At 37.2% G+C, this 20,955-nt stretch overlaps 1 protein-coding gene across 1 annotated transcript in view; it reads left to right on the top strand.

The window, feature by feature from the left end:
* Positions 1-16,682, top strand: part of mtmr14 (myotubularin related protein 14) — a 34,578-nt gene extending 17,896 nt beyond the window's left edge. Inside the window, exons 12-19 of the mRNA XM_059330228.1 lie at positions 1,482-1,558; positions 3,364-3,400; positions 5,117-5,187; positions 5,442-5,500; positions 7,159-7,291; positions 9,325-9,501; positions 10,786-10,992; positions 13,242-16,682. Of these exons, the coding sequence (XP_059186211.1) occupies positions 1,482-1,558; positions 3,364-3,400; positions 5,117-5,187; positions 5,442-5,500; positions 7,159-7,291; positions 9,325-9,501; positions 10,786-10,992; positions 13,242-13,422 (942 nt within the window). The 3' untranslated portion in view covers positions 13,423-16,682. The remainder of the gene's footprint in view (positions 1-1,481; positions 1,559-3,363; positions 3,401-5,116; positions 5,188-5,441; positions 5,501-7,158; positions 7,292-9,324; positions 9,502-10,785; positions 10,993-13,241) is intronic.
* Positions 16,683-20,955: the final 4,273 nt, after the last annotated feature.

The raw sequence follows: 20,955 nt of genomic DNA, 5'->3' as shown, positions 1-20,955 counted from the left end.
GCAGCTCATTTGGCCCCTCTAACATTCATTAGTGACTTCAGTAATCCAGGCTGAATCCATCTGCCTCCGCACTCATACCTTTCCACATACAACTGGTATACCATTTTCTACATGTTTTAAATAGCCTCTTCTATATTCATTGCCCTTATTAAAAATGGAACCTTCATTTTATGAATATGTAATCTCTTTCTTAAGATGTGGTCCACATTGGAAGCTTTTAATGAAACCACAGATCACACATATGGAGTGTAGAGTAAGACTCTTCTTTGGGTGTCTGGAGCTACAGGACATCACGTGAGGACATCAAGACTTATCTTTTTAATTTGGCTTTCACTTGAACCATTTTTAGAGATTTTTCTGCTCATGCATCTAAGTGTTATAACATCTTCTCTTTTATTTATTTATTTGCTACTATTTATTTTTACTTTTATTCTATTTCTATATATATATATATATATATTTTTATCATGCTCTATGTCTTATTGTTTTGTCTTCTAGCTTTTTATTTTATTTTATATATATATATATATATTATATATATATATATATGTATATATTAGGGTTGTCAAAAGTATCGATACTAAAACGTTGTATCCGGATACGATACTCATTTTAAAAAGTATCGATTGTTAATATTGTTGTAATCGTTATTGTTTATTGTATTGATTTATTTTTTGCACTACCTCAGACCTGAAGCTTGTTATCATAGTTGCGGTTTATTTTTGCACAACTGTTTTTTATTATAAATATTTAACCTGTGGTTCTGTTAATTTTTACATGTTGCATTTTTCTTGTTGTTAAAAATATTTCTGTTAAATTTTGGGGTCTTTGTTTTTATCCTTGTGGTATTGAAAATAATATTGAGTATCGAATATTTTCCTGAGTATCGGTATCGAATTTAAAATTTTAGTATCGTGACAACCCTAATATATATATATATATACATATATATATATATATATATATATATATATATATATATATATATATATATATATATATATATATATATATACTTTCCATTGTCATTTTTTTATTTTTTATTTTTATTATTATTATATATATCTTTTTTATCTTATTTTATTTTATTTTATCTTATCTTACTTTATTCTTTATCTAATTTATTTCTAAGCTGCCTCCAGTGTTTCCTCACTGCTCCATGTTGAGATGGAGCTTCCTCAGTTCCTCAGTTTGTGCTTTGTTTTTAATAGGATGGGTGGATGAAGGTGGGTGGGGTGGAGGGTTGGGGATGGGCGGAGGGTGTTTGCTTGTTTCTATGTTTCATTATCTTTTTATTATTATTATTTTCTCCTTTTTTATGTAAAGCGCTTTGTGTTGCATCTCTCTTGTATGAAAAGTGCTATACAAATAAAGCCTGATTGATTGATTAATTGATTGATGTGGACCACTGGCCCTTGGTATTTAATATAACACGGGATATTTAAGATGTTTGCCTCATTCTTGTCATGTTTTTTTCACAGGATGGCGCCGTGCACGCCAGCCTGGAACCGGCCGAGATCCTGTTTCTGACCATCGCTTACGACTGGTTTCTCTTTGGGTAAAAATAATAATTTACATCATCGCTATCATAATTTCATGAGGTCATGGTGAGCCATAACTCATGGCGCATTAGCCAGCATAAATACTTTAGAGGTGCATTTCCACCTTCTCTGTGCCATCTGGTTTCAGCCACACCATGTTTGTCTGTGACACATAATTGAAAAGGGAATGTTTAATGGAGCAGTCGCAGAGGAGGGCCAGGACAACATGAGACAAGCACTACGACTCTGTCTTTGCACTTGACCACATCTTTTATCTTCCCAGTCTCCACAGTTTCTATCTCTTGTTCACACACAGGCTCTCTCGGGGCCTTTCTTTCGTAATTACCAGAATGATTTTCCAATCTGAGCTCATCAGAAGCAGTCTTGTAAAAAAGCCCCTTCACTGCCAGCTAGCCCATGTAATTATACATCAGCAGGTTTGCCCAAACCCTTGGGACGTTGGCAAGCAGAAGATGTGTGGCTGTGCGTGTGTGTAAAAGATAGATAGAGAGAAAAAAGATCAGTGAAGAAGGATTTGGATAAAGCAGAGAGTTAGAGGGAGTGCCCAGAGGGGCCACCTAATCACTCACAACCGAATCATATTTATAGTCCAGATTATTTGTGGAGGAATCTATAGATTTATAGTTCAATCACGGTTACAAAATGTCTCCCAAGAGAATATTGTACATTCTGTAGCAGTGCTTGTTCACTTTTAACACAATTCATGATGGAAGTCAAGTTGGATCGATCAAGCTTAAACTGATCTGATTTCAAGCTCTGATTTCACGCAAACAACCTAAACCAGCGTTTTTTATTATGACGCATATATTGACGTCCCCCAGAGACGTGGCAGAGTCGACACAAACTGTCCTACTGATTGCGGTTCGGGAGTGAGTATTGAAAACTGAGAATATATATAGAAACCTGAGAATATATGTAGAAACTTGAGAATATATATAGAAACCTGAGAATATATGTAGAAACCTGAGAATATATGTAGAAACTTGAGAATATATATAGAAACCTGAGAATATATATAGAAACTTGAGAATATATATTGAAACCTGAGAATATATATAGAAACCTGAGAATATATATTGAAACCTGAGAATATATATTGAAACCTGAGAATATATATAGAAACCTGAGAATATATGTAGAAACTTGAGAATACATATTCAAACCTAAGAATATATATTGAAACCTGATATGTAAAAATTAACAGAACCACATGTTAAATATTTAATAAAATACAGTTGTGCAAAAAGAAACTGCAACTATGATAACACGCTTCAGGTCTGAAGTAGTGCAAAAAAAAAAAAAATAATACAATAAACAATAACAATTAGAAGAATATTAACAATCAATACTTTTTAAAATGAGTATCGTATCCGGATACAACAAATAGTATCGATACTTTTTTGAGTATCGATACTTTTGACAACCCTTGTCTTCTTTTTAAATGGAAAAAATATAAAAAATAACTCATAGTTTTATAATACCCATACTAATTCCCAGTAAAGTCTGCTGTGATTCTAGCCAGATGTAATTGATTTTATGAGATCACTTTCTGAAACTTCCTCTGTGTTACAATTGAGGTGCTCGTCAATGCATTGAAATATTACAAAGATTGTACAGTATGAACAATGGTCACTCTGCCTACCACAGACCTTTGTGTCAACAGTTTTATAGGAACTATTTCTTTAGTAGAGAGTAGGTACTCATCACAAATGTCAACTAATTCTAGTTTATGGGATGTATTGAGTAATTTTTTTTGCCATAAATTATACATTATATTTAATATTTTTGTATTTGTTTTCAGTCACATGCTGCCAGATCGACTCTCCAAAGGGGAGGAGGTAAGTTTATCTTTAAATGGAGTGTTTATTTTTTCTCTAACTATGATGAAAAAGCTTCTGTTTGCATAAAGGAGACTGACAGGAATGCAGATGCTGAAAATGCACACACTGACCCAATGCTTTTATAGAAAGACTGAGCTGTCATTAGCAGATTTTAGCTTATCTTTGCATACATTTCAACCTATAAGTAACAAGAAAGAAGAAAATTCAGATCTGAAGCCATTCATAGTTTGCCCACCATAAAGCACTGGCACTTTTATTTTAAAATCTTATTTCCTGGTCAAAATTTTAATAATAATTTTAATAATAATAATAATAATAATAATAATAACAATAATGTAAGGGGATCCTAAAGGCAGCGATTGTTTTTAATGTGTATAAATAACAATAATAATAATAATACAACCCCTGATTTCAGAAAAAATGGGCTGCTGTTGGGCATTGCAATCATTTGCCAATCTTTTTTTATTCTTATTTTTTTCTAGATTTTTCTGATATAAAATGTCTGATATTTAATTAAAAACTGTACAAAGACAATACAGTATCGTAAATGTTCAAACTGATAAAGGTTATTGTTTATTGTAAATATTCCTTCATTCTGAATTTGAGAAGTTGGGACGGGGCATTTGACCACTGTGTTACATCACCTTTTCTTTTAACAACGTTCTGTAAGGAACGGAGGACACACTTGTTGTATTTTGGGCTTCATAATGCACCACACATTTTCAATGGGGGACAGGTTTGGACTGCAGACCAGTCTAGTACCTGCACTCTTGTCCTTGAAGCCATGCTGTTGTAAGCAAGGTTATAATAGTTTTGGATTTTTCATTAGTTAAAAAAAATATCAAGATACTGATCCACAAATTGCTCCTGATGCTGCGTTCATCGGTGTGAGAATGAATTCCCAATGGTGGCAGGTGGCACCGTTTGGGTAGCCTCTGCCACCAGTATGAATGTGTGTGTGAATGGGTGAATGAGTGCAGTCTGTAGTGTAAAGCGCTTTGAGTGGTTGCAAAGCGACTAGAAAAGAGCTTTATAAGTGCAGGCCCATTTACCATTAGTTTTAGTTTTAATTTTCGTTGTCAATTAGTTTTAATTAGTTTTTAGAGTGAGTTTGATAGTTTTAATTATTTTGTATTTTTGGGAAAATGCTCAGTTTTAGTTTAGTTTTTATTAGTTTTAGTGTTAGTTTTTTGTAATGGGGTATTTGTTGGGTGTGAGATTCAATAAAGTCACAATAAATGTTTCCTTTATTTCCTTTGTCTGATCCATCTCAGCCCCAATAAGTTTATTAAGTCATAAAGCCAGATAGATGAAATAGATTTTATATCAATTAAACAGGTTTACATATGAAAAAAGTTGACAAACAATTAGGATAAATATTTATTTTCAAATATCCATGTGATCCAAGTTGATAAGGTAAAACATTAAGTACATTGATTTTGTATACTTCTCAATTTAATATCTGTCAAAAAAACAAAAAAATCACATTTAGTTTATGGATACTTTACATTAGCACCCTACTGTTTTGGAATTCTGGTTGTAAATTCAGTCAAAGAAGAAGTTCCTTAAGCCACATTCATCTTACTTTTTGTACTGAATGGTAACAGCAACTGCTTGATGTAAAAGTACAGTATCTATTAGACCACCAGCTGTGAAGTGGCTTACTTTGATTGCTGTGTCCCCCCTCTGATCAAAAGTCTTTTTCTCCCTCAGATTTTCTTTTTTTGCTTCAATTTTTTGAAGCACATTGTCTCAGAGAAGTTCTCAGCTGTTAAGAAACAGAGGTGTGTTACTCCCTTTGTTAATTCATGTGATTATGCTCTCTGTATGATTGTCTTGTTCTTTTTTTTTTAAGAATATTTTTATTTTAAAGCAGATAACTAGGTGGCTATAGTTATCTGTTGCTAATGATAACACTCATACAATAATGACGTAACTGTGAATATCCCAGTTCAGTAGGCAAATTTCAACAGTGTGAATGCATTATCCAGTATTCTTTTGATCTATGCTGTTATTTCATCATCACTTTCTCTTTCAGAAGGAAGAACTCCCACTTCAAAGACAGTGATTTCACTGTGGAAGATCTCTGCCAGTTAAGTAAGTCAGTGTGTCCTATATATATATACATACAGTTGCCTGTGATAGACCTGGTGCCAGTGACACTTTCCTTTAAGCTCCATACATTTGTTAGTACTAAGCTGTGCAGGAAACATGGTAAATAGTCCATTGTAATACCATCTTTAACTTCTTTTAATTTGAACTTGTGACGTACTGGCAGCCTTGGGAGCTCCTGGTCTGATGCAATGAGGAATAACAAAGGTTGTGAGTGCTGCGAGCACAGACACTGTCGGGTCAGAGACAACGCAATCAGCCTCTGGGTGATAACACCGCGCTTTCATCTCTTTGGAGAACTGCAGGGCTTGATTCCAAAACGTGTCTGCTAGATTTTAACTTTCAGCAGTCTTGCTTTTACATAAGTATCTATCTATAAATGCAGGCGCGAGCGTGCGTGCGAATAACATTAACAGTTTGTCTTGCTAAGTTAGAAGAGCAATGTTAAAGTCGACGTAGGGAGTATTTCTGCCCAAAACTGCATGAAGGCACCTGCCCCACAATGTAAAAAAAAAAAAATCTGTTGTTTTTACGGTTAAAAACCAGCAGCTGTGGTTGCCAGAACTTTATCGTAATAAATATACGGTGCAACTTTTTCTAATATTACGGTAAAAGGATATTAGCACTGTTGATTTCACATTTAAGATTGCCATTTTATTCCATATTTTACTGTAAAAAATAGTGGAATAAAATGTTTTTCCATCAAAAGAAACGCCGTTCTGCCATATGATTGACAAGAAAATACTTAATAAATGCTGCACAAATTAAAGATTTTACTATTAAATATTACAGTATATTTCTGTTAGAGATATGGTGTTTAGTACATTTAACAGTGGGAAAAAGTATTTTTACAAAAAATAAATGCAAAAATTACAGTAATGGCTTGTATATATTACAGTATATTTTTGTTACAAACACGGTGCCAGTGTATTTTACAGTAGAGTAATGTATTAATTTTTTTTGTAATGTAAAAAAAATACTGTTTTGGCAGATATAAACATTTATGGTGTTTCATTGTTACTGAAACTGAATTAACCCATTTATCATTTTACGGTCTTTTACTGTCATGGTTTAGCAGTTTTTCACCGTGAAATCTACAGACATTTTTTTAGTAGATTATAGTAATTAGTAATACACAATGTCATAAAACATATTATATGCCCTTATAAAGTCATAAACTGTGATATGCAATTTTATTTACATTTTTAAGTAATTTAAAGACACACAACTGGAGGAGGAAAGAAGAGAAAAGCTGTTGAAAACAATTTTTATTTTTACAAGTACAAAATCCTTAAGTGAAAGGCTCTGTTCCAAGGCTGGAGATTTTAGCACTGTTACCCTCACCAAGGAGGTTATGTTTTGTTTTCAGTTTTGTTCATTTGTCTGTTTGTTAGCAGAATTAGAGAAAAGCTACTGGCTGATTTTTATAAAACCTGTAAGCAGATCCAAATCATAGAAATACACCAAATATTTTCATTAACACTGTGAGATAGGCCAGTGCCCTTCTAAAAGGGGATTTCAAAGAGATTTTCTTACTTCTGTGACAGAAGCTGGAAGTGTGTTGATATATCAGAATGTCTGCTGTGTAAAAGGTCTATTGAGTTTGAACTGAACGAGGAACGGTGCTGTGTGATTTGTTTCAGAGTCGAGGGATCGCGGCAGTGTGACCAGCCTGAGCAGTGACTTCTCCCTCATCACTGAGGAGGCGGGCGCCGCCTCCAGCCTCACCAACGACACTGTGGACCTGTTCTCCGGCCAACCCCAGGCCTCCAGCTGGTCAGCATCACACACATGGTCACAAATGTTTTGTTTTTTTAAATACTCTTTTTATTGTTTTTTTATAAGCACAAACAACAAAGCACAAAACAAAACAAAAGAAGACCCACCCAAAACTAACAGTGTTGCGTTATGTATTTCTATTTATACATAAAATAAGTAAGTAAATAAAAAGACGACAGGAGACAGGTAAACGAAGAGCACATACGTAAGATAAATGAAAGGGCAGACAGTCCTCATCTTCCAGGGACAAATGAAGAGTTATAGCTTCTGTAAAAAGGAATGCAATGGTTCCCAGATCCTTCTGAACTTGTCCGATTCATGATTAAGGTCATGAGTCAACTTCTCCAGAGGAATAAGAGCAGAAATCTATGATATCCACATGTCGACTGTAGAGATCTGGGGAGTTGACCACCGCAGCAAGATACATTTTTTGGCAAAAAACAAAAGATTTATCGACAGAGATTTGGTCCATGCCTGAAAAATTGTCTGAAGCATGATTAAGTAGATAGAAAGAAGGAGTCAACAAAAACTGTTTACCAGTGACCTCCTGGATTACAGAGTGATAGTATTGATTCAGAATACTATAACACAGCATCTTTCAACTTAGGAAAGTAGCCACAGTTCCAATGCCAATATCACAGGCTTTGATACACAGTCTGATTATCATGCTGAAACAGCGAAACAATTCCACAAGTACATATTTTTACGTGGAGCAAATAACTAAATAATTTAACAGTCTGATATATACAGTCTGCAGAGATGTCTCATACAGCACTCAGATACTTAAAATGATGGTATTATATGCTCAGTCTGGAGGATTATGAGGCTAATCGTAGAAATAGTGTTTACATTGCAAGATCAACCAGGAATGTGCACTTACAATGATTGTACTTGACTTTCCAGTAGTGGTCGACCGATACAGGTTTTTTAAGGTCGATACCGAATATTTTGACATCAGTCTTAACCGATCCCCGATATGTGCTGCAGATATTTTTGGGTCTATTCTTGAAGCCGATATTGCCCTTTCTCCCTCTAGTCAGGTGGCTTAGGACCAGATTTGAGAAGAATGGGGACACGCCGGACAAAAGCACCAAATTTTTTCCACATGCTCTCTATGACCATTGGGTGCGGATCGGAGGTAGCACCCATATAAAATCTATGAGAACCAGTTTATCTTCCAAGCCACTTAAAAGGTCAATCTTGGTGTCAAAAAATACATTTTCTGGGTCAAGGAAAAAATTTAGTGCTTTTGTCCGGCGTGTCCCCTTTTTTCGCTAAGCCGCCTGACTACTCCATTTACATGATAAAAATGACACAATGATAACAAATGTTCCAAGTCTCAATTCAAACAAAAAAAGAAACATTAATTAACAAAACATATTAACAGTTGGATATGAAACAATGTGTATGTTGTTCTAGGCCTGGAGGTGGTGGCGCCTCAGATGATCCACATATTTGATGTGGTTTTCTTTTTTCCGGTTTTCAGACGTGGGTTATTTAGACGGGAGGGAGGGGCAATGCATGTGTACGTATCGGCTGATGCCGTCACAAGTAAAAAATGCAAATATCGGCCCGATATATCGGCCGGCCGATGTTTTGGTCAACTTCGACTTTCCAGCACAATGTGTTACCATATGACGTTGTGTCAAAGTGAGCCAGGTTAATTTTTGTTTTTGCCAGGCAACACTGCAGCTCTCTGTGTCCAGTCCCACTCTGCCAATGCAGTCAGCTCATTTAAATGAAGAATTAGTTTATCATGTGGTGCAAATCTCCTAACTGGGCCTTAGCCCCAGAATATGACTGATTTAGATTAGTGTAATAAAATTAAACGGCACACTTCTGTCAAATATTTCCATTTTAGTTTCCAGTAGGAACTGTTCATTTAGAAAGTTGCTTCAAGTCAATGAAATAAACTTCAATCTGTACAAAGCAATTTTTTTTTTACTTCATCAATATTCTAGCCAAATGTGCATCATCACAAGCTGTTAGTGCTGCATTCGGTCCTCCTGATGCATTGATTCTCTCCTCAGGAGGAAAGGCCCCACCTCCTCTCCTCAGATGGTTGTTTGGAATAAACAGAACCCTCTGGACGAGCACCTCAACCATCCACTCAATGAGGCCAGGTCTTCCAGCTCCTCCTCCTCCAACCAATCAGAACACGCTGTCACACGCACTGGCAGCAGCCCTTTGGCTGTCCCTGGAAGAAGGTGAGTGTGTCGGTATAACCCCATTAGCCAGTCTAAGTTTGCGTGCCATCTTATTTTTCTTTGCACTCTTAACTTGAGTAATGTAAATTTTGGATGATCACCAGAGGCCCAGTGCAGCTACCAACAGCCTCAAACTGCAGTTCATGCAATCTCTTCTCTGGTGTTCAGCTCTGACACTGAAATGATGATTTTGCTATGCATTCACATTATATCTATATACATTATCCCAGCAATTACTGAAATCAGATAAAAACCTTCTGTCGCAATAAAAGCATACTGTTTAGTGTCAAACATGTCCATTTTAATTTTAGTTGATCAGATCCAAGCTGTGGGAGTGTACAGCTGTGCCTGATTGACATCTAATTCTACTGTTGGGTTTAATTCCCCTCGAAGAAAAAGTATACCTTAGTGATTCTTTGGAGTATGGTTTTGTGGTTTGTGTTTTGACTTGGTGGAAAAGGTGTCATACCAAGAGACGGAAGCTGTGATGAAGGAAAATCCGTGTATCATTCGTTCTTTCCATTTTCAATTGGCAATCAAAAATCAAATGATGAAAAATTGACTGGTTATTTTGTTATTTGTTTTGTATTATAACACAAAAAACGAACAAAATGCTTGTTTTTTCATATTTCAATCTTAGGCTCAGATCAAAACTTTACATCAACTTTACATCAACACACCACGTGAAATAATTAAATTGCATCGCACTGAAAATGTGTTGACGTGCGGTTTTCAGTTTTCAAAATAAAGTGTTAACAACCAGGCTAAATACCAGATAAATATAGAAATAAGATTAATTGCATGATATTCACAGAACTATTCACTGTGGATTTAAAAAAATAAATAAAACGCCCTTGGTTCAGACTGTACAGTAAGATATTACATTATATTAAAATTCATAATAAAATTATTAAATATTCATCCTGGCGCCCGTTTTTCCATTTCATATTTTTGATCTGAGCCTAAGATTGAAATATGAAAAAACAAGCATTTTTTTCATTTTTTGTTTTTATAATAGAAAACAAATAACTAAATAAACAGTCAATTTTTCATTAATTGATTTTGATTGCCAATTGAAAATGGAAAGAGCGAATGATACACGGATTAAGGAAGGTGACCAAGCTTGTATTTTATAATGCAGTGAGCAAGACCTGTTAATACCAGGATGCTTGGTAACTAACTTACACATAGAACTCTACCTGCTTTTAGTTTAGTTTATTCTGTTGTGATTTTTTAATGTTTATATCTTTGACCGGTCCTCACTCCCTGTTATCTGTCTCTCAGGTTAGCAGCAGACTACACTCGGTCAGGTTCCTCCCTCTCCACAGAGTACGGGAGCTGGCAGATAGTTTCAGGTTGTGGCAGCATCCACGATCACGCTCACTTCCCTCCACCGCTGGCCTCCGCCTCATCCACCTCGTCTGCTGTAGCTGCTGCCTACGACTCGCCCCTGCCCTTCAGTTTTCAGGATGAAGGACCGAGTGGACGAATGTAAGTAACACTGTACAACCCCTTTGTGTTAGAGCAGTGGTTCTCAACCTTTTTTCAGTGATGTACCTCCTGTGAAATATTTTTTTCAGCCAAGTACCCCCTAACCAGGGCAAAGCATTTTTGGTTGAAAAAAATAAAGAGTTGAAAACAGAGCGCTGTGCCATCAGTGTCTGATTTATTAAACTTTGGAACTGATAAACACATACAAAATTCAAACATTTAAAAAAAAAAGAATTTCAAACATTTTAAATGTTAATAATCCATGACTAAATATATTGTAAATATTTCTCACCACAAAAATGTAGTGATTCTAACTAATGTAGTAAAAACAGTGAGCATATAACCATTTAAAACTATAACAGCTACGCTTCAACCACGACTCCATCTTTGAGTTTTCAAGTGATTGACAGGTGATGCCAGGTGACATATGACAGGTTGGGTCCAACCATCCTGGTACATCCTGGACACTCTGGGTTTTTAGGAGAATGAAAATAGAAAATAAATTTAAAAAACAAATAGCCTACTGAATATAAAATTCATTTTATGAACTTATACTTCTATTTTCCTAAAATATTTATTAAATAAAATCTCACGTACCCCCTGGAGTGCCTTCACGTACCCCCATTTGAGAACCACTGTTTTAGAGCATCAGCTAGCATGTATGTATTGTAATCACTTTGTGAATGGTTTTAGAGTACTATAAAGAAGAAATGGATCATTATCTTTATTTTAAAGACACCCACTAAGCATTTAGTGCAGTAATAAGGTATGATTCTTGTTTAGCTCATTGGATGAGAGTGTCTATTGACTTTTTAGCCATGCTAGCAGCGTCGATCTCTAGGCAGAGTCACTTGGCCCACCACTTTGGTCCACCCAATATCAGATGTGAATGTGATGAAGTGCATGAAATTCAGTACAATATTGTTGCCCTGAGGACGCATCTCAATGACTTTCCATCATCACTGGCAGATCAAAGTTATTTTTTTTCCAGCACTTGATGAAGAGTCAACACAAAACGAATTTGTGTTGAGTGCACATTAGACCATGTGGCTGTGCATAAAAATACTGTACTACTACATGCTGAGATTCGTTTTTTCACAGCAAATCATAGCTTTTCTAAACTGGATAGTGGATCAATTCTTGTGTGTACAGGGAAAATTGAGCTTTTGTTAAGCTTGCCACATTCAGACGCAGTGTGACAGTAAAGTTAAGAAGACAACTATTTGTTCCCTCCTAATTTTATGTGATTACTTACTTTAAATGGTATTCTCACCAATCACAAGGCACATTTGTCAGACAATGTCCTGACCATGAAATCCTGTGTTATATTATATATATTATTTTAGTGTATTATAGAGCTGAAGTGTTAGGGATCATTCACTCATTTGTGAGAAAAACAATAACAGAGTACTATTTGTTATGTATTATTCGGGGCTGCACGGCATAGTGGTTAGCACTCTTGCCTCACATTTAGAGGGTTGCCGGTTCGATTCCAGCCTGCAGCTCTTCAGTGTGGAGTTTGCATGTTCTCCCCGTGTCAGCGTGGGTATTTACCGGGTACTCCGGCTTCCTCCCACAGTCCAAAAAACATGCACTTAGGTTTAATTGGTGACTCTACTTTAGGGGCGGCTGTTGGTGGTTCCATCCCTGACCATGGCAGCCTACATGTCCAAGTATCCTTGAGCAAGATACTGAACCCCAAATTGCTCCCGATGCTGCGTTCATCGGTGTGTGAATGAATTCCCAATGGTGGCAGGTGGCACCGTTTAGGGTAGCCTCTGTCACCAGTATGAATGTGTGTGTGAACGGGTGAATGAGTCAGTCTGTAGTGTAAAGCGCTTTGAGTGGTCGCAAAGCGACTAGAAAAGCACTAGCACAGGTCCATTTACCATTTACCATTACTCTTAATTGCCCATAGGAGTGAATGAGAGTGTGATTGTCTGTCTATGTGTCAGCCGTCTCAGATAGTGTCAGATAGTCTGAGGGTGTACCCCGCCTCTCGCCCAATGTCAGCTCCAGCCCCTGCGACCTGGTTAAGGATAATGAATGAATGAGTCTTTATTCAGGAGACATGAGAGGAATGTCAGACTTATATTGTGGGCTGATTCAAACTGCTTCTGCATTTGGTTCTGGTGTCTTCTGATTTATTTACAGGCTTCATCTTCTCTACAGTTTGTCATTATTTTTCCAACACCTTTCCTCCGTCATGACTTGTCCTGCTCTGTCTTGTTGCCTCTCTATCTCTCCAGGTGTCCCTTCCCTTCTGAGCGCCAGGCCCGTCTGGAGGCGGTGCGGGAAGTCTTCCTGGCAGCCTACAGCTCCACTGTTGGCCTCAAGTCTTCAGCGTCCAGCCCCTCTGGCGCCATCTCCGGCCTGCTGGAGCAGTTTGCTCGTGGGGTCGGCCTCCGGGGCACCAACGCCATCGTCTGAACCCTCTTAATGTGACTTCTTCTGCTTCCACTCATCCACTCATCCATCCTTCCATCCACAGTTGACACAACATGCCTGGACTCAGTACAATAAAGTGCCAAACATCTCTGTTCAGTTCAGGGATGAAGCATTTTTCTTTCATGAATTTTCTTTGATTTTTTTTTTTTTTTCAGAGCTTTTTTTTTTTATGCGTGAATTTTTTTTTCCTGTGCTGCTTTTCTTTGGACTCTGTTGAGTTCATCAGTCTCATTCAGGAAGGGAAATGTTTCAGCCACAGTATCAAAAAGGGATATTACGAAGGCTTTCTAGCTGCTGAAATGTTAAAGGCTGAGAACATGGGGGGCTGTACCTGTTACAGGCAGAATATAAATACTTCTTCCTTCCTCTGTTCTTCCTTAATCTGTTCCTTTTTTAACAAAAATCTCTTAAGAGTCTTTGCCGTGACCGTCCCATGTACAGGCAGCCATACTGAATGTTTCTCTTGCTTTGTGCTGCTATTCATTACTGATCCAAGCAGAGGGATGTTGTTTTGTTTAGGTGGATTTAAAGACCAGTTAAACAGCACTTATTGTGTTCTCACAGGTATGGCACCAAGCTGTTTTTAGTTTAGTCATTTAGCACAGTCGATTCAAATCAGAATATCTAATCAGTTCTAAAGTTTACAGATTTGGGATCTAGACTTAAAAGAAAGGTTGACTTTTTAAAAGTTTTACTTCATGTAATACTCACATGCCATATGCATGCTGAATGGGCTGCTGTAATGACTTCAGTTGAAGGATCCCTTCATAGCACAGTTAGGGGACGAAATCTACAGTCCTCTTTCAGCTGAAGCTAATATGAGTTAGTGGCAGTGTTTGTCCTGGTCTTGCATCACATTCTGTGACTTGAATAGGAACTTCAGTCTTGGAAAGATCCCCTTGGGATTAAGAGTTAATTTTAATTGTAGCAAACTAGTCGTCTGACCACATCTCAAAGTGTTTTTACCTGTTGTGAAAGGAAAAGCCTTGAAGCCTGCTGTCAGAGAGGAGTGACAGGAGCCGTTCGACAGTGTTCACGTTGACACGGTAACCTGTTGAAGATATTCATGGTGTTTTATAGGCAGAGAAGTCCAATTCCTGCCTCGGTTCTCACCTACACACCGGCTCAGTCACTGTGTGAAGTGGCCTGATTGACGGTTTGGTAGAGTTACAGGAACTGCTCGATGCAGTGCTTCAGCTTTTGATTTGATTTGAACTGAACTACACAAACTAGTTAGTGTGATGTTTTGTCCGAACACGTCTCAAGGCAAAAGTGTTTAAGAATGGTCACAGTGGGAGGAAAACCAGTCTAGAGAAAAGGGACAATTACAGCAACTCTTTGAGCATCTTACAGCATGTGAAGATTTAACTTTGGCGTGATATTTTCTTTATAAATTAATTTGTAATGTTTAAACGTCGACAGGGACTGTTGCTGAATGAGCTCACATAGCACAGTTTTTGAAGATCTTAAACAAGGAAATAAGGTAATGCACGTATCCAATCGTTTCACCTCGCCAGTCTAATGTCTCCATATCCTCTACTTGAGCCCGTATCCAGTCATTTCTTCTTCAGTAGCACTGACATGGTAGCACAGAAGGCACTGAGCATTGTGGTAGCAAATCTGTAAAACCTGAAGGCCTTGTCAATGTTCTTTCTTGTTGGACTCCAGTGAAGCGAGGTCCACGTGATTCCTGCCAGTGCTGAGATTTCTGCCCAGCTATTATCACACAAAGGTGCACCTTCTTTCAGGTCACACTTGGACAGACATTTCTACCTGAGCTACTTTTGGGTAGACGCCGTCTTCCAAGTCATTTTCTTGAGAGAATTCTGTTGAGAGATGTTACTAGAAACTAGCTTGTTACTAGAAACTGTTTTGACGGCTGCTGTACCTCAGGACCTTTTGTTGTGCCTTTTTATCGTCAGTAAAACTGGATCAGATGTTTATTCTTTGGTCCAGTTTCAGGTGTATTTCTGTTTCCTAAGTAGTTTTAAGAGTTTGGGATGTTTGCAGCTCATTGTTAATGAAAGTTTTGACTGTAGAGCATTAGCCGCGTTAGCTTTGCAATAAAGCTTTTGGAGTGTCCCTGTTATCTCTCACACGGTTGCAACATTCTAATTTTTTGTTGTTGTACAGTAACCTAGAGCTGTTGAGTCTTATGGACACCCCTGATGAGTGAGATTTTCATTTCAGCTTTTGGAGAGACAACTGTACTGTCGGTAAAGAGGATTTATTGATTTAAGGAATAATTATTGAAGGAATTTTGGGAAAATACATCTATTCACTTCTTCTGATAGTAAGACGAGAAGATCGACACCAGTGTCATGTCTGGTTTAAATACAGAGCCAGAAGCCAGGACGCATTTAGCATAAAATAGCATAAAGTCTCAAAAGGAAGCAGCTACCTTAGTCCAGCTTAATGTGCGCATAACAACACTTCAAAAACAAGTTTGGGTTAAACTTATAAGATATCCGTCAGCCAGTTTTAGAGGTGTTAGGTGAATTCTTCAGACTGGATTTAGTTAGCTTTCCCTCCTTTTCCTCGTCTTTATGCTAAGCTAGGCTAGTCCCCCTCTGACTGAAGCTCTGTATTTAATGCATAGACAGGAGACTGGGATTCATTTTCAATCTCACTCTCAGAAAGAACTAGAACAAGCACATTTCCCAAAATATTCAAAGATAATTTCAACTTGCAGAATTCAATGTTCTGCTTGATTCTAAATTCTACTTTCTTTTTGCTACACAAACACATTTGCTAAGCTGCTTCAGCAACAGAAGTGTACATCCCTTTATTCTCAATGCATTAAGGAATTTGTGAACATTTGGTCACATGGCTGGATGTGTCGGCTCTCTGCATGGGCTGTCGGAGTGGTCTAATTTTGTATCCCTCCACAAACTGACACTAGAGCAACCTGTCCAGCTTTATTTGGGAGAAGTCGGACTTTCAGTCGTGACCTCATCTCCTTGACAGGTTTTAAGCTTTCTTTTTATTCATCTTTTCTGAAAAGGAGTTCTAATATAGTTAAAGTTTCATATGGTTTATTTTTATTTTGGTATCATTTCTACTGTTGTCCTGGAGCTTTGAAGCAGCCAATCCCAGGACGCTTAAGAGAATATCGTCATTGTCAAATTGCTGAAAATAGTCATTTTAAGAAAAAAACAAAACACAAATCTCATTCTGTCCCAACTGCAACATATGATGGTTTTATTTGTTTTACATTTTTATTTCAGAATCTTTTATTAAAATGCTGCATTGCACTCATCCTGAGGTTCTCTGTGTAAAGAGTTTTCTTTGTACAGTTGATGCATTTTTAAGTAATTCAACCCTTGTTTTTTGTTATAAATTAATCTTAATTGTTGGCAGTCGACAGGCTACAGTGAAAGATAAACTGAGCAGCAGGTGGCAATTGTGAATAAACAAAAAAAAAAAAATCCCAACATCTTTGTGACTCGCCTATTTATTTCCTGTGTAAATGAATTTGCTTTAGCAGATAATGTCAGTAACTTCTGATTTTTTCATATCCATGGTGAGATAAATTAACTATTTAGACCACATGGTCTTCCCTTAGCAGCTGAGCTGATGTTAAGTGCTCTCTCTTAACACAGAGAAGACATCTAAGTACATTTTGGCAAATGAGAATTCTATGTTGAATGTAATGAGTTTGCTTTGAACTTTATTTGAACTACAAAGTGGGAATTTGAAAACATCCAGTTTTAAAACCACTTCAAGCAAACTCAACCGTGTTAAGCTAAATTAATGGTCTTACCTTAATAGTCCAGCTGGAGACTGCTTTCTGTGGCAACATTCTCTCTTTGACAGTCTAAGTTTTAAAGGTCAGAGGTCATTCCACACACTGGCACTTCAGGCCAGATGCTTGCTGCAACCTGGTCTGAACCCAGTTGGTTATTTAATCAACTCCATCTTCCCACCGCCTCAAAGGCAGGAACGCTGGAGTATTTTAGTGGTGAATTAATTATAAATTCATAAATGTCCTCAACAGGTCTCTCTTGAGAATGAGACCCCATGTCTTAATGAGATTACCTGAATTAATAAAAGTTGAATAGGCTTAAATTATTCTTGTGGCTTGTGGATGGATGTGGATAAACTGTTGAGATGGAAAAGTAGGACACTGATTCCTACTTCTACTTCTCATTGGCTTTGTTTTTATGCCTTTATCTATTTATATTTTTCTGCATCTTTATATTCCTCCGTGTCAGATTGTCAATATTGTGGATAACTTGGTTATCCATGTCCCATATCTTGTGTTGTGGTCAGAAACACAGTATTTTGTAGCGCAGTGGGACCATGCAATAGAAATCACCTTTAGCAGGTAAAGTTTGTATACAGATCTGCCAGAAGAGCATGGTTGGAAACCAAAGATTTTCCCAGTGGAGGTTTGTTAGCAGATCTGGGTCCTGCTCTTCCAATGTAGCACAGCATCTTTAGGCTAAAATGCAGTTATTGCACTAAAACAGTTTGAGGATTGATTTGTAAATCAATGAAACTTCAATGAAGTTATCTTAAGTATGTGTGCTCTTATTTTGAAATAAAGGAAAAATGACTGGATAGTTGAAATCAGGAACGCAAGGATCTGATACGCTGAGTCCTGATTGGCTGCATGAAGTAGGTGTGTTGGGAAACGGCCCAGTGTGCACTGGGGCATTGACTTAAGGCTCAGCGGAGACAGGTTAGAAGTGAGACAGTTCACTGACCGCTTCACTGAGCCCCCTTATCTGTGTCAATGCCCCAAAGTAGCAGAGGATTTTTCACAGGCCTTCTGAACACTCCGCCACAGAAATGGCATTTTTTTCTGACAGACAAATCAGGAGAAAATTAACTTTGTTTCTTTGTTTGAGAGCTGTTTCTGTCCCAGCAACTCACTCTCCTGAAGTCTGGCAACAAAGATACACTGTAAAAATACCTGTTTCATTTACGGTAAAATACCGGCAGCTGTGGTTGCCAGATCTTCACCGTAAAAAATACAGTGAGTGGGTTTTTTTACTGTAAATTTAAATGTAAATATCAGCAAAAACTGTTATTTAGACTGAAAAATCCTGCTTTTTGTGACATTATTGTATTTCTCCATTCATTTTACATACATTTAAAAAAATATTTTTACAGTTTAAGTTTTGTACTATTCCTTGATTTAAAATACAATTTTATATTTTACACCTTATTTCTGATGCAATTTGACAGTTTACTGTAAATTCTACAATGATTTTTTACAGTGTAGCTTTAGCATTACCCAAAATCTTGCGAGAGAAAACCATTTCAGACATCTTAGCTAACTTATTTTCATGATGCTAAATGTGACTGTTAGTTGTGTAAATATCTAATCTCCCACTTAGGAGACAGGAAGTGTCTATGATTTCATTGCATTGACGAAGCTTGAAATGCGCCATCTTCCTTAAATCCAGTATCTTTGGTCCTATGATGTCCTATGTCCCAGTACAAAGTACGTCAACTGCAGTGAATACCAGGATGTCCTACTACATCTGGTTGCATTCTGCAATGAGCATACTTTTCTGGTTATTCTGACGCGGCAGATTACTTACTATTACTTTGTCCTTTTCACAGATGGGAAATAAGGCTGATGATCCGAAGCAATACATTTCAGTCTTTTACCATCTTCTCAGCCTCGCCCAATGTACGTTTCATTTCTCTCAGCTGGCCCTTAACTGTTCTGCACCAGATGTTCTTTGGCTCTCAAGGCTTTCTTTTTCCAGGTGGCGTCAATCTTACTACCTTTGGTATCCTGTCCTGGTCCATTCTGAGTGCGTGGTTCAGCCATGTGAGCCGACAACCTTTTATATTGTGAATCATGCTGTTGCAACCAATTTTGCCATACAGCTGCTCGTTTGACACCTTGTTGGGCCAGAAGATGCAGCAGATTTTCCTCAGGCACCTATTGTGGAAGGCATTGATCTTGTCCATGTCTCCTTTTATCACTCAACAGCATTCTAAGCCATACTGCCCTACAAAGAATAACTACAGTAACTACATTTTTGGGCGAAATTGAGTTTTAACTAAAAATGAACTCCTTAATGTCTGTTTTATCTTGTGACAAAGTTTTAGATTTCAATTTTGCTTTATTTCAGAGAAATGATGATATAAAATCCACAAAATCCAACTCAAAACCAAGCAGTAATTGCACTTACCATAGTCTGCTTTGGATATATATATATATACTAATTTAAACAAAAAAATAATAGAAATTATAAGTTTATTTGATAGGGCAATGGTAAGCAAGTTTTCAGCCCTTTGTTGATCAGGGAGCTCCATCTAGCGGAGTCAGAAAATAGTTCATGAGGCTTCATTGGCACTTCACTACTGTTAGGTAACCCCTGCCCTTAAGAATTGGTTGGCACACAACTTTTTTGGAATTGGGATTGAAAATCAAGTGCCCAAATTAAGTAATTTTGTGTGCACAAATGATTAAATCAAGAGCACAAATTGTTAAAGACTAAATGCAAATGATACCCATGCATTAAAGCTCTTGGGCTCTGTCGCAGTCCAAATAGTCTGAGTCACAGAATGTGGAATGTGGGTAAGCCTCACATTGGTTGCATCTCTCACATGTGCTATCCGTATCTATTTTGAATCACAGGCAAAGTGCTACCCAAGACAATTGTGGTTGGTTTAAGTAAATACAAACCCAAAAAGCATGTTGCATTTTTGCAGTTCTGTTTCAAGTCATTTTGCAATTCTTAAATACAGAGAAGACTCCACACTGTCTAACCGTGTTGGAGTCTTCTCTGTATTTTTGATACACTCATCCATCTCCACCTGTCTATAAAGTTGCATACTAATTGTGAGCACTTAATCATAATATCTCATTAAATTAACCTATACTGAAATTGATTGGTGAAGTTTATTCTAATTTGAATTGAGGATCTAAGAAAATAGGGTTTAATTTGTTTACCTACTGAGCTCATGATACCAATGTTGGGCCATATAGATTAAACTGACACAACTATAATCACACAATAATGACATGAAAACATTGTAGTGGTAGTTACTACCTCTCTTGAGTGAGAAAATGAATCAAAGAGCACAGCGATGTTCCTTTTAGTTTTCTTTATTATCAGACATCAGAATACACTGCCTAGGTACAGCGGGGAGAACACTTTGTCAATCTTAAGGGCTGCTGAAAAAAGATGTCCCTCTCCAATAAAAGCCCTTAGTTCTCTCTTTTCTGTCTGTGTCAGGGCATTTAAACAATTCTGTAAACCACAATTGTAACACCCCATACCTCGAACTTATGGGGCACGTTTTCCCTGAACGTGCACGCTGCTAGGTCTACTTTTAACCTTAAAAGGATACAACTTATACTGTTTATATTCTGCCCCCAAACGCCTCTAATGTCTGACAAATCCCAGATCCTATAGTAGGTTATTTCTGGTTAAAACCGTCTGTTACATGATCAGGAGGTCATACTGCGGCCTTTTAAAAAAGCACAGGACTTATGATTAAAAGTAACAGAAAATATATCACATCTTCTCTGTATTTTTGATACAC

The sequence above is a fragment of the Centropristis striata genome, chromosome 3, assembly GCF_030273125.1.
Source record: "Centropristis striata isolate RG_2023a ecotype Rhode Island chromosome 3, C.striata_1.0, whole genome shotgun sequence".
NCBI lineage: Eukaryota > Metazoa > Chordata > Actinopteri > Perciformes > Serranidae > Centropristis > Centropristis striata.
Note: the sequence above shows the minus strand (reverse complement) of the source record. Positions and strands in the feature narration are given on the sequence as shown.